The sequence below is a fragment of the Phalacrocorax carbo genome, chromosome 5 (assembly GCF_963921805.1).
Source record: "Phalacrocorax carbo chromosome 5, bPhaCar2.1, whole genome shotgun sequence".
NCBI classification, from domain to species: Eukaryota; Metazoa; Chordata; class Aves; order Suliformes; family Phalacrocoracidae; genus Phalacrocorax; species Phalacrocorax carbo.
This window is the reverse complement of record NC_087517.1, coordinates 26635213-26649489: the sequence shown is the minus strand read 5'-3', so window position 1 is coordinate 26649489 and position 14277 is coordinate 26635213. Positions and strand designations below refer to the sequence as shown.

The window sequence follows — 14277 nt, the reverse complement described above, 5'->3', positions numbered from 1 at the left end:
GCAGGCCCTCCTTCACCTCCTCAGGATTTACATGTCACAGATGCAGGTCGAAAGCACATTTGCATTGCATGGAAACCACCCGAGAAGAATGGTGGAAGCCCTATTATTGGGTATAATGTTGAGATGTGTGAAGCAGGAACAGAAAAATGGATGCGGATCAATTCTCGTCCAATAAAAGATCTAAAATGTAAAGTGGAGGAAGGTGTTGTTCCAGACAAGGAGTATGTGCTGAGAGTCAGAGCTGTCAATGCTGTGGGAGCTAGTGAGCCATCAGACATCTCAGAAAAAGTTGTTGCCAAGGACCCAGACTGTAAGAATAGATTCTTTGTTTGTTTGTTTGTTTTTTCAGATCTGCATAACTGAAAAAAGAATGCTGTTTGGCAGATTTCTACTAATATTATACTTACTTTTACAGGTAATCCAACCATTGATCTAAAAACTCGTGACATTGTTGTTGTTAAAGGACAGAAATTAAGTATCCCTGTACCCTTCAGAGCTGTTCCATCCCCAACTATAACATGGCACAAAGATGGCAAAGAGTTGAAAGCTGGTGACAGAACAACAATGAAGAGTGACTACACCTCTGCATTGCTTGAAGTCATAGACAGCGTTCATGCTGATGCTGGTGTTTATACTATCACATTGGAGAACAAGCTGGCATCAACAACTGGCTCAATCAATGTCAAAGTCATAGGTAACTAGTCTTTTTCCATTTTGAGAAAGATACTTATCCTCACTTAATCCTGGCAGCTGACAGGAGAAAGGACTACAAAAATCCCTTTTCTGCCATGTGGAGGAATCACTTCAACTCAGACACATGTAGTTTGCCATAAAGGCATTAATGTTACAAAATCCCACAAGAAAAACCACTTTACCCCAAGTTGGTTTAACTAGTCAGTGGCTGCTCAAAGCCCAATTATTATGTATAGTCATCGTATAAATATAAAAAAGCCTATAAGAATTCTGAATATTTTTCACCTTTAGGAACATAAATTCATATATATGCTGTGTAGCCAACATTTGTAGTTTTGGTCTGCTTTCTGCAAGGTAATGAAATGCAATATAATTTCATATTTGTAGGAATACATTTTCCCATCTATTTAGTTAACTGATTTTATTATTCCTATTTAAAACAGGTCCACCTGGACAGTGTAAAGACATTAAGGCAAGCGAAGTAACTAAGAATTCTTGCAAAGTATCCTGGGAACCTCCAGACTTTGATGGTGGTACTCCTATTCTGCACTATGTCCTGGAACGCAGAGAAGCTGGTCGTAGAACATATATCCCAGTCATGTCTGGTGAAAATAAGCTTTCATGGCAGGTCAAAGATCTTATCCCAAACAGTGAATACTATTTCCGTGTTAAAGCTGTCAATAAGATTGGAGGAGGTGAATATCTTGAACTAAGAAACCCAATCATTGCAGAAGACCCAAAACGTAAGGGCTTTTTACTACTAAATAATCTAGCTAATTCAATTTTAACAAAAATCTTCATATTTTCTTTTCTCATATGATCCTTCTTTTGCTACACTTCCACAGAGCCTCCAGACCCTCCTGTTGACCTTGAGGTCCATAACCCAACATCAAAATCAGTAACACTTACATGGAAACCACCCCTGTTTGATGGTGGAAGCAAGATTATGGGTTATATAATAGAAAAGCTTACTAAAGGCAAGGAGAGGTGGGAGAGATGCAATGACTACCTGGTACCTCTATTAACTTATCCAGTGAAAGGTCTTGAGGAAGGAAAGGAATATCAGTTTCGTGTTCGTGCTGAGAATGCTGCTGGCATCAGTGAGCCTTCTCGGATTACTCCATTTGTGAAAGCTGTGGATCCTATAGGTATGAATTACTCATTTGTTTATTTGTAGCAATTGCCATACATCCTCAAACATATTGGAAGATTCTACTTTCCATCTATTATTCTGCGTTATTACAGAGGCTCCAAAAGTCTTCCTTGCTGCAAACCTACAGTCTGGCCTTGAGGTGAAGAGAGGTGATGAGATCATACTTGAGGCACATATTTCAGGGTCACCTTATCCATCTATCACTTGGCTGAGGAATGATGAAGTTGTCAGACCAGAAGAAATCAAAAAGAGAGTAACTACATATACAAGGAAGAAGAAAGGTGAAGCTAAAGAAGAGGAACCTTTCCAGCTTTCACTGCCAGAACGTACAAGTATTGACAACCATAAAGAAGGAGAGTCTGTGCTATCAGTTCGTGACTCCATCAGAGCTGACCATGGCATGTTTACAATTAAAGTAGAAAATGATCATGGTGTTGCAAAGGCCTCATGTGAAGTCAATGTTTTAGGTATGTAATGAATGTCCTCAAAAACACATAGTTGTTCAGAGTATTGGGTAAGAAGTGCACAAGATGAGTACTCATCATTTTTCCTGCTTTACAAACAGATACACCTGGGCCTCCAGTCAACTTTGTATTTGAAGATGTGAGGAAAAATTCATTAATTTGCAAGTGGGAGCCTCCACTTGATGATGGTGGAAGTGAAATCCTAAACTATGTACTGGAAAAGAAAGACAATACAAAAGCTGAAATGGGCTGGGTCACTGTCAGTTCAACACTCAGGCATTGCAAATTCCATGTAACAAAACTGATTGAAGGAAAAGAATATCTCTTCCGTGTATTTGCTGAAAATAGAGTTGGATCAGGGCCACCATGTGTTTCAAAACCAGTGACAGCAAAAGATCCTTTCTGTAAGTTTTAATTTTGAAATACAACCTTTTCAGAAAGCCAGTGTAATCTACACAGACTCTTAGAACACTCGGCTTCATCTGTGTGAATGTTTCCCAGAAGAAACTTAAGCAATGTGATTCTTATTTATTGCACATTTAAAACCATTGAAATAAAGATAAATATTGAAAACATTGTACTTTCAATAGTAAAGAAATGAGAATGACAATCACCATCATAAAACTTTACACTTAAAACCCTTAACATCTGAATAGTGACATTCTCTGTGTTCAGTAGACTAATATTCTTACCAAAAGAGAGAACCACTGCAAGTTTGATTACTGATTGCAGTTAGGAATCAAATTTTCTTTCTACTCTCCTGGGAGTAGAAGAACTATGAATTACTTAAAATTAGTAATTTCTCATATCTTAGTTCTCTCTTAGCTTTGAGTAAGCTCTGGAGAAGACAGTAATGATGACAAAATTACAATTCATCTTTTCAGCTCCACCAGACCCACCTAATAAACCTGATGTGCAAGATGTTACCAGCAACAGTATGTTGGTTAAATGGAATGAACCAAAAGACAATGGCAGCCCGATCATAGGATATTGGATTGAAAAACGTGAAATTAATAGTACTCATTGGGCTCGGGTCAACAGGAACCTTGTGAATGCTCTGGAAATAAAAGTTGAAGGACTGTTGGAAGGATTAACCTATATCTTTAGAGTATGTGCTGAAAATGCAGCTGGCCCTGGTAAATTTAGTCCACCATCAGATCCAAAAACTGCACAGGACCCAATAAGTAAGTAGCTTATCAAAAGCTAATAGCAGATAGGTGACAGAATAGGATTCAAAGCCTTTAACTTTGATTTACACCTATTTATTTATAGTGCCACCCGGTCCACCCATTCCAAGGGTTGCTGATACAAGCTCAACTTCTATTGAGTTAGAATGGGAACCTCCTGCATATAATGGTGGTGGAGATATTACTGGTTACCACGTATATAAACAACTAATGGGAGTAAAAGAGTGGTCACGTTGCACAGAGAAACCCATTAAGGTTCGACAGTATACTGTTAAAGAAGTCAGAGAAGGTGCAGACTATAAACTCCGTGTTACTGCACTTAATGCAGCTGGTGAAGGACCGCCTGGTGAAACTGAACCCGTAACAGTTGCAGAACCTAAAGGTATTGCAATTGTATTATTTTCAAGAAATATCCTGCTGCCTAAAAGGTGTTTTTGAATATCTCTCTTGAAATAATAAACTGTTTCTCTCTCTTCTGCAGAGCCTCCCACTGTTGAGCTGGATATTTCTGTCAAAGCAGGCATTCAGATCATGGCTGGCCAAACTATTAAAATTCCTGCCACTGTGACAGGACGTCCTGCTCCCACCATCGCATGGGCTGTGGAGGAGGGTGAATTAGACAAAGATCGAGTTGTTATTGAAAATGTTGGCACAAAATCTGAGTTAACCATTAAGAATGCATTGAGAAAAGACCATGGAAGATACGTAATTACTGCTACTAATAGCAGTGGTTCCAAGTCTGCAGGAACCAGAGTAGAAGTATTTGGTAAGAAAAATATTTTCTGAAATCAACTGCGCATTTGTTTTGGTGACATAACCTTTGGGCTTTATCCTACTTGTTTGATTTTGGTTTTCAGATGTTCCTGGGCCAGTCCTTGACCTGAAACCAGTGGTCACAAACAGGAAGATGTGTTTGCTTAACTGGTCTGATCCTGAAGATGATGGTGGCAGTGATATCATCGGCTTCATTGTTGAACGGAAAGATGCCAAAATGCATACATGGAGACTAGCTGTAGACACAGAGAGATCTAAATGTGATATTACAGGTCTAGTTGAAGGGCAGGAGTATAAATTCCGTGTTAGCGCCAAGAACAAGTTTGGTACTGGTCCACCTGTTGAAATAGGACCAATTCTTGCAGTTGATCCATTAGGTAAGATGACTAATTTTATCGTGTTTTTTAAACAATTTTTAATTGTATGTTAATAAACAAGTACTGTTGTGTGGATTGCTTTCTATAAAGTGTATTTACTTTACTACTACCTGGATAAGGCATCTGCCTTAGATTAATTACTTCAGTCAGGTCTCTGAATCAGTCTGTAAAACTACTATGGTTCTTTATGTAACAAAATACTGATGTCTACTGAGACACTACTTATTACCTTTTTATCCATATACATAACTTTATACTATCCATAATCATACTCAGATACTTTACATACAAAAGCTATGGCTGTAAAAAGCCAGAGCTACTGTATTAATATGATTAAAAAATCTCTATTTATTTTTTTTTTCATTATGATAAATCTGTGTTAACAGGTCCTCCAACAGCACCTGAGAGGTTCATGTACACAGAGAGGACAAAGTCAACCATTACACTTGATTGGAAGCCTCCACGTAGTGATGGTGGCAGCCCTGTCTTAGGCTATATTGTTGAGAAGAGACGACACGATTCAAAAGACTATGAAAGAGTTAATGCAAAGCTCTGTCCAACAACATCTCTTCTCGTTGAAAATCTCGATGAACTTCATATGTATGAATTCCGTGTCAAAGCTGTCAATGCTATTGGAGAAAGTGAACCATCATTGCCCCTCAATGTAGTTATACAAGATGATGAAGGTATTATCTCCTTTAAAGAAATCCATACAAACTTCTCCAGAGTGCTGCAAGGCAATTTCTCTGTTTCATTTCCACCTTCACCCTGTAATTTTTCTTCTTGGTTTCAGTACCTCCAACTGTTACATTACGCTTGGCTGTGAGGGGAGATACTATCAAAGTGAAGGCAGGAGAACCAGTTAATATTCCTGCTGATGTGACAGGTCTGCCAATGCCAAAGATTGAATGGGACAAGAATGAAGTTTTAATTGATCAAACATCCAGCGCACTTAAGATAACCAAGGAAGAATTATCTAGAAGTGAGGCAAAAACCGAACTTATCCTGCCTGCAGCACTGAGGGATGATAAAGGCACTTACAGTGTGAGAGCTTCCAATCGTCTTGGCACTGCGTTTCGCAATGTGCATGTTGAAGTGTATGGTAAGGATGTGACATTTTAATAAAATGACAGCTAATAAAATGCTTTTGCCTTTTTATTAATGTAAGCCTATGCTCTATTACTTTCATGCAGATCGTCCTTCTCCACCAAGAAATCTTGCTGTTTCTGATATTAAAGCAGAATCATGCTATTTAACATGGGATGCACCTCTTGATAATGGTGGTAGTGAAATTACCCATTACATTATTGAGAAACGTGATGCTAGTAGGAAGAAATCTGAGTGGGAAGAAGTCTCCAAAAGTGCCGTTGAGAGAAGATTTGGGGTAATTTCTAAAATATCTTTATTACATACTTTAGTATGCATAAAAAAATAACAGTAGTACACATCTAATGAAAACTGCTACTTGCATAGATACCTGTGCTCACGTTCCATTTAGGCTCTGGAATTACTAGATGAATGTTGCCCATCTATGTATGTGTGTTTTCCTCATGTGATAAAACAAGAAATTCTCTCTTTTGCTACTTAATCTCAGCTGAGTTTAGAAAACATTTCCCTTTCCATTTCCCAGCATTATTCATAGCTTTACCAACTGCAAAAACAAACACGATGACATTTTCATTTATGTTCAGTCCTATGCACCTGAAATAAGAATATCCCTAGGGCATTACATACAGCTGTGTAGTATAATAACGTAGGTATGTTAATGAGATTCCAAGGCAGAATTTAAAGTGAAGCCGCTGCATAACTTCAAGTAAGTTTATTCTGAAAGTAACAAAGAATTTATATAAATCTTATTTTTCAGGTATGGAATCTTGCAACAAATGAAAAATACCAGTTTAGAGTCCGGGCTGTAAACAAATATGGAATAAGTGATGAATGCCTCTCAGAAAAGGTTGTTATTAAGGATCCCTATGGCCTTCCTGGACCTCCTGGAAAACCCAAAGTTTTAGATCGCACCAGATCATCAATGCTGGTGACTTGGGAGCCTCCTTTGAACAATGGTGGCAGCCCAATAACTGGCTATTGGTTGGAGAAGAGAGAGGTGGGAGGTGTCTACTGGTCACGTGTTAACAGGGCTCCAGTAACAAAACCATCAGTAAAAGGTCTAGAGTATAATGTGCTTCGTTTAGCTGAAGGTGTTGAATACCAGTTTAGAGTTATGGCTGAAAATCTTGCTGGAATTGGCCCTCCCAGTGAACCATCAGATCCTGCCTTAGCAGCAGATCCCATATGTAAGTATATAATTTCTATGACTATTTTTAAGGACATTATCACACCAGAATTAAAATGTGCTATTATTATTTATATTGAATTTAGTGCAATTAATCTAATGCTTTGCTTTCATTAAACCAAAAAGAATATATTGACACCAAGTAGTTTCCTGATTTGCTGTTTTTCATTGTTTTAAAAATAATTAGCTTTATTTTAATTTTTTTACCTCTTTTATGAACCTTAAACTATCATGGCACCAACATTGCCAAATAAAAGTGAATTCAGAGTCAGATTTTTATATTATTGTTTTTCTTTGTTGTTAAAGAGTTCAATCTTTATGCCTTGTATCTTAAGTATCCCTTAATAATATATGTAATATATGTAATTAGTATGCATGTTCTAGGATCATACACTCTATGTATGACAGAAGAAAATTAAAATACTTGCATTCCTTTAGAAACTGTTCAGAAAAATATAGGCAGTCACTAACTCCCAGGTAATTTTTACTTGCTTTTGTTTTACAAGTTGTTCCGGGTCCACCATCTTGCCCAGAGGTCAAAGACAAAACCAAATCATCTGTAGCTCTTGCGTGGAAGCCTCCACAAAAGGATGGTGGGAGTCCTATAAAAGGATACATAGTCGAAATGCAAGATGAAGGTAGTACTGACTGGAAGAAAGTGAATGAAGGAGACAAACTCTTTCCTACTTGTGAATGTGTTATTCCCAACTTGAAAGAGCTCAGAAAATACAGATTTAGGGTGAAAGCTGTAAATGCTGCTGGAGAATCAGAACCAAGTCCTGCAACATCAGAAATACTTGTCCAAGATATTCTAGGTAAGTGTTCTGGTGCGTAATTTAGTTATTTATATCTAAATATCACCTGATGCTGTGAATGTTCAAGCAAGATGCCAAGCAAGCCCAAGTCAAAATAGAACAAATAATTATACAAAAATGTATCAAACAATTGACACACGTTTTTAAAAGTGTGATGATGACCTTTACCAGGGCAGGATCCATTAGAAAACTGATTAGCACCTACATCCATACTAAGGAAATAATGTGTATTTTATGAAGAAATGACTACTACAAATTTTTCTATTTATATACTCCCCAGCTTCCTTTTTGCACACCCACCCTTTCTCACATAAACATGCATTCTGCATGTTTGTGTGGGGCGTTACCTCAGTACTGACAGAAATTTACTTTCAGTAGCTCTTAAAATTTATATATAAAAATTTTTTTGCAGAGGAACCAGAAATTTTCCTTGATATTGGAGCACAGGATTTCCTCTCTTGTCGTGCTGGCACAACAATTAAAATCCCAGCTGTTATCAAGGGTCGTCCAGTTCCAAAAACATTTTGGGAGTTTGAAGGAAAAGCAAAGACGACAGCAAAGGTTAGTAAAACAAAAAACTTTTCTACATGTGTTTCTAGATAGTTAAGCCTATCCCCTTTTATATTTACATTATTTCTCTTTGCTTATAGGAGGGAGGTCATAATGTACCTGAAGAAGCTCAGGTAAGGCAAACAATTTTTGTAACTTTAGTATTGTTGCATTTTTTCATACATACATATTTAAAGTTGATCTATAACTTCTTTTTCTTTCTATACCACACAGGTGGAAGCAACTGATACACGTTCTGTGATTATCATCCCTGAGTGCAACAGAAGTCATTCTGGACGATACAGTATTACAGCAAAGAACAAAGCAGGACAAAAAACTGTGCATATCAGAGTCAATGTGCTTGGTATGGCTTACACATATTGAAGTATTCAAATACTAGGTTTTGGTCTTGTTTTTCTACATTCTTATGTAAAATTTTTTCTGTTGTGCTTGTACTTTAACAGATGTCCCAGGTCCACCAAAAGACCTAAAAGTAAGTGATATCACAAGAGGTAGTTGTAAACTTTCATGGAAGATGCCAGATGATGATGGTGGAGATAGAATCAGAGGTTATGTTATAGAGAAAAGAACTATTGATGGGAAGGCCTGGACTAAAGTCAATGCAAGCTGTGGAAGTACTTCCTTTGTTGTACCTGATCTCATATCTGGCCAAGAGTATTTCTTCCGGGTACGTGCAGAAAACCGTTTTGGTGTTGGCCCTCCTGCAGAAACCATCCAACGGACCACAGCCAGGGATCCAATACGTAAGTGAAATCAAAGACAAACAAATTCTTTAAAACCAGATAGTACTGTACAGTGGATTTAATCACATTTGTTTTGTTTGTGAAGATCCTCCTGATCCACCTATTAAACTAAAGATTGGCCTTGTAACGAAGAACACGGTGAGCTTGACATGGAAACCACCAAAGAATGATGGTGGAGCTCCTGTTACACATTATAATGTTGAATGTCTCCGCTGGGATCGTACTGGAGAAGTGAAAGAGACTTGGAAGCAGTGCAACAGACGTGATGTGGAGGAAACAAAATTTACTGTTGAGGATCTTGTAGAAGGTGGAGAATACGAATTCAGAGTCAAAGCTGTAAATATAGCAGGTCCTAGTAGGCCTTCAGCCACTGTTGGCCCACTTGTTGTCAAAGACCAGACATGTAAGTACTAACTGATGCCAATAAATACAAATTCCATTTTAAAATTATGAAGTATATTTGTATTTTAATTTTTCAACATTTCATTGTAGGCCCACCATCTATTGAACTCAAAGAATTTATGGAGGTTGAAGAAGGAACAGATGTTAACATTGTGGCCAAGATAAAGGGTGTACCCTTCCCCACATTAACATGGCTAAAAGCTTCTCCAAAGAAACCAGATGACAAAACACCAGTGCTGTATGATCAACATGTCAACAAGATCGTTGGTGAAGATACTTGCACTTTATTGATCCAACAGTCTCGCAGAAGTGATACAGGCTTATATACTATAACAGCTGTAAATAATCTGGGAACTGCTTCGAAGGAGATGAGATTGAATGTTCTGGGTAGATATCAAGAACTCTTATGCATTGCATAAATTGATAGCATTCATGTTATACTTTATTTTAATAACGTTTGATTTAATTCTTCTTTATAAAAAATGTATCTTTTAGGTCGTCCTGGACCTCCAGTGGGACCTATTAAATTTGAATCCATTCTGGCTGATAAAATGACAATATCATGGCTTCCTCCATTAGATGATGGTGGTTCTAAGATTACAAACTATGTTATAGAGAAAAAAGAAGCAAATAGGAGGACATGGGTACCTGTTACTAATGAGCCTAAGGAATGCTTATTCACTGTTCCCAAGCTGATGGAAGGCCATGAATATGTGTTCCGCATTATGGCACAAAACAAATATGGTATTGGAGAACCTTTGGACAGTGAACCAGAAACAGCACGAAACCTTTTCAGTAAGTAGGAATATTCTTTCAAATTATGTCAGTTGTTTTCATATGCTGGTATGTGTACAGCATCTGTTAAATACCACTACTACTTTTCTCTCTTCATGTAAGTAAATCTTCTATAGCAGCTTGAAGAGTTTTACCATTAGTAGTTAGTTCTTAAAAGTACATGTAGTACTTAAAAATACTTTCCCCCCTCCTTGTTATATATTAAAATACAATCTCATGCTTTATTTAAGGTTTAAATACACAAATAAGGGTTTGTCTGATAAAACTCAGGTCATTCTGTACTATTTGAGACGTTATTGACCGTATAGATCAGGAAAGGTCAATTTCTGGCCTTCAGTTTTGAAAGAGGAATTAGGTGGTGTAGCTCTGATGTAGAAGGAATGTTAGGCTGGCAAGAGAAAATCATTCTTAAAACATCCAAGATTAGACTGGGCACTGAAATGAAATACTGAGCCAGGAAGGCAAGAAAAAACTCATTTTTGACAATCGTTATTTGAAGGAAAGATACTTGATGTTTCACAAAACTATATGCACCTGAATAGGAATGGGAATGTGAATGAGGGAAGGAGTCTCGTGCAGATAGGTAACTACCTAAAGCAACTGTGACCATGAGAGTGCATAACTCTGTTTTGTACTCTAGCTATCTTCATCTTCCTTTAGCTTTTTTTTTTTGCAAGCTATGTGTGAATTTTTTCCCCCAGCTGTTCCTGGGCCTTGTGACAAGCCAACAGTTAGCAGTATAACACGTGATTCAATGACTGTAAACTGGGAAGAACCAGAACATGATGGTGGCTCTCCTATTACTGGTTACTGGTTGGAGCGCAAAGAGACTACTGGAAAGAGATGGACCAGGGTTAACCGTGATCCTATCAAACCCATGGCACTGGGGGTTTCGTACAAAGTTACAGGCCTTATTGAAGGCTCTGAATATCAATTCCGTGTTTCAGCTATCAATGCAGCTGGTGTTGGTCCACCAAGCATGCCATCTGATCCAGCAATTGCTAGAGATCCTATTGGTAAATATTTTAGATTCCTATTTTTGTATTTGAAAATATTTAGAGAACATAGAATATATTGTTATGCTGTAATGGTATAATAATATTTTTCAGCCCCACCTGGCCCTCCTATTCCAAAAGTTACTGATTGGACAAAGTCTTCTGTAGACTTGGAATGGACTCCACCACTAAAGGATGGTGGTTCAAGGGTCACTGGCTACATTGTTGAGTATAAAGAGGAAGGAAAGGAAGAGTGGGAACGGGTAGGTGGAAAACTACTACAGAATCTGTGTTTCTTCTCTCTGTGTGTCTATCAAAAGACATCCCTCCAGAAAATATATTTTTACAGATTTTCACTATGCAAGTTATTTTATAAAAGTTCATATTTTTGCACTATAATTATCTTCATATGTTAAAAATAGAAGACTAAATATAAAAGTCAGTAATTGCCCCTCCACAACATCATGTCAACTTTGCAGTTACCTAAAGTTAAAATTTTTAAGTTTCTGTTTAAAATGTGAGAAAGTACATAGGTAATTTGTGATAAAAGAACAGAAGATAAGACCAAGTTAGAACCAGCACAAAAGTAAGTCTCACTGGTGTCAGACTGTGCAAAATCATTTCCAACTACTATGTCCCTACATTTTCCTACCTTTTCAAGAATGTATTATTTTTTCAATAGTGCATGACTGAAAATTTAACTGATGCATACCTTGGCTGTTTTTTGTACCTTGGTAAACTCTTGGGTGTATTTTAAGTAATACCTAAATGTCCTGCACTGTTTCCAGGTAAAGAAGCTTCATGTTGGGGCTTAAAAAGAACAAATAATATTTTTTTTCTTTGGCTGCTCTCACCTATATGAGTTTATTTGTCCAATAACACATGTAATTCTTCTGAGACCACAGACTGTTCTAACTGCTGTAATATCTTTGTCTGTCAGATTTATCAAAAAGGTGAATCTTCAGAATAGCTTGTAGGTCCATGTCCTGTATTTCCTTACACAGATTCTGAAGAATTCTGTGTGAGCTATATCCATGTACACTTAAGACTGTCTTGTGCTTGTAAATCTGAAGCAACATCTGATTTAAGATTTAAGATTTGTTTCAAACATTATAAAGGAATTGATGACACCTTGATGTTAGCTGATGTTATAAATTTTTTTTTCCAGGTAAAAGATAAAGAAATTAGAGGAACAAAGTTCGTTGTGGCAGGATTAAAAGAAGGATGTTTTTACAAATTTAGAGTTAGAGCAGTGAATGCTGCTGGCATTGGAGAGCCTGGAGAAGTTACGGACATTATTGAAATTAAGGACAGAATTGGTATTTATCATTTACATTTACATTTTTAGTACCTCTAAGTCAAAGTTAGGGAAAAAAAAATAATTTAATTTTTTTGTTCACCTCCCACAGTGGCTCCTGATATTAATTTGGATGCAAGCGTCAGGGACAGAATTGTTGTTCATGCTGGAGGAGTAATTCGGATCATAGCATATGTCTCAGGAAAACCAACTCCAACAGTGAGTTGGAGCAGGGATGACCAAGTTTTACCAGAAGAAGCCAAAATTGAAGAAACAGCTATTAGTTCTTCTTTGGTCATCAAGAATTGCAAAAGGAGCCATCAGGGTATATACACTCTTCTTGCTAAAAATGCCGGTGGTGAACGGAAGAAGAATATTATTGTTGACGTGCTAGGTAAATAGCATCTTCAGTACCCATGAACAAGTAAAATTTCATAGCATTCAGCATGTATACTTAAATACTTCATTTCTTATTTGCTTTCAGACGTGCCAGGCCCAGTTGGAATGCCACTCCTTACTGAGAACCTAACTAATGACTCTTGTAAATTGACATGGTTTACTCCAGAAGATGATGGTGGTTCTCCTATTACCAATTATATAATTGAAAAACGTGAATCTGATCATAGAGCTTGGACTCCAGTAAGCTACACAGTTACAAGACAGAATGCTACTGTTCAGGGACTCACTGAAGGGAAAGCCTACTTTTTCCGAATTGCAGCTGAGAATATAATTGGCATGGGTCCATTCACAGAGACAACAAAAGAGATTGTCATTAGAGATCCAATCAGTAAGTACATTTCCAGGTTTGGATTACTGTTATATGAGCCGAATATGGAGAAAAATGCATTTACCATATTTTTTTGTTTATTCACAGCTGTTCCCGACCGTCCAGAAGACCTGGAAGTAAAAGCAGTTACCAAGAACTCTGTTACATTAACTTGGAATCCTCCAAAATATAATGGAGGCTCAGATATCACCATGTATGTTCTAGAGAGCCGTCTCATTGGAAAAGAGAAATTCCACAGAGTTACAAAGGAGAAAATGCTTGATAGGAAATACACTGTAGAAGGCTTGAAAGAGGGTGACACCTATGAATATCGTGTGAGTGCTTGTAATATTGTGGGGCAAGGCAAGCCATCATTTTGTACAAAACCAATCACATGCAAGGATGAAATTGGTATGTATCATTTTCGTATTCCTTTTGAAAACAGTGATTACATTTACTTATTCCCTACTTTTTCTTATTAATGTTGCTGACATCTGTGGGCATTGTGCTTTTTAACATTGTCTTTCAGCTCCTCCATCACTTGACCTTGACTTTAGAGACAAGCTTATTGTTCGGGTTGGTGAAGCTTTCAGCCTGACTGGACGTTACTCAGGCAAGCCTGCACCAAAGGTTACTTGGCTAAAGGATGATATTGTTGTGAAAGAAGATGACCGTACAAAGATCAAGACAACTCCTACAACTCTTTGCTTGGGGATACTAAAATCTGTCCGTGAAGACTCAGGCAAATATTGTGTTACTGTAGAGAACAGCACAGGATCAAGAAAAGGATTTTGTCAAGTTAATGTTGTTGGTGGGTTTTACTGAACAACAGTATTGTATGTTATTTTTAGTAGTGATTAGAATTCATTGAATTATACAAAATGTAAATATTAAAATGTGTTCTTTATTACAATAATTTTATTTACTACATATTTATATATTTTTATATAATA

At 37.3% G+C, this 14277-nt stretch overlaps 1 protein-coding gene across 1 annotated transcript in view; it reads left to right on the top strand.

Moving 5' to 3' along the window:
- The window catches only part of TTN (titin), a 241322-nt gene that overhangs the window by 164437 nt on the left and 62608 nt on the right, over positions 1 to 14277 (top strand). Inside the window, exons 208-236 of the mRNA XM_064453243.1 lie at positions 5 to 310; positions 416 to 694; positions 1137 to 1436; positions 1539 to 1841; positions 1939 to 2313; positions 2412 to 2714; positions 3195 to 3494; positions 3583 to 3879; positions 3979 to 4263; positions 4355 to 4648; positions 5035 to 5334; positions 5442 to 5750; positions 5842 to 6032; positions 6513 to 6942; positions 7448 to 7756; positions 8169 to 8317; positions 8407 to 8439; positions 8540 to 8669; positions 8770 to 9069; positions 9155 to 9472; positions 9562 to 9858; positions 9967 to 10266; positions 10968 to 11282; positions 11376 to 11524; positions 12430 to 12580; positions 12671 to 12952; positions 13043 to 13345; positions 13433 to 13735; positions 13854 to 14135. Coding sequence (XP_064309313.1) covers positions 5 to 310; positions 416 to 694; positions 1137 to 1436; positions 1539 to 1841; positions 1939 to 2313; positions 2412 to 2714; positions 3195 to 3494; positions 3583 to 3879; positions 3979 to 4263; positions 4355 to 4648; positions 5035 to 5334; positions 5442 to 5750; positions 5842 to 6032; positions 6513 to 6942; positions 7448 to 7756; positions 8169 to 8317; positions 8407 to 8439; positions 8540 to 8669; positions 8770 to 9069; positions 9155 to 9472; positions 9562 to 9858; positions 9967 to 10266; positions 10968 to 11282; positions 11376 to 11524; positions 12430 to 12580; positions 12671 to 12952; positions 13043 to 13345; positions 13433 to 13735; positions 13854 to 14135 — 7893 coding nt within the window. The remainder of the gene's footprint in view (positions 1 to 4; positions 311 to 415; positions 695 to 1136; positions 1437 to 1538; positions 1842 to 1938; positions 2314 to 2411; positions 2715 to 3194; positions 3495 to 3582; positions 3880 to 3978; positions 4264 to 4354; positions 4649 to 5034; positions 5335 to 5441; positions 5751 to 5841; positions 6033 to 6512; positions 6943 to 7447; positions 7757 to 8168; positions 8318 to 8406; positions 8440 to 8539; positions 8670 to 8769; positions 9070 to 9154; positions 9473 to 9561; positions 9859 to 9966; positions 10267 to 10967; positions 11283 to 11375; positions 11525 to 12429; positions 12581 to 12670; positions 12953 to 13042; positions 13346 to 13432; positions 13736 to 13853; positions 14136 to 14277) is intronic.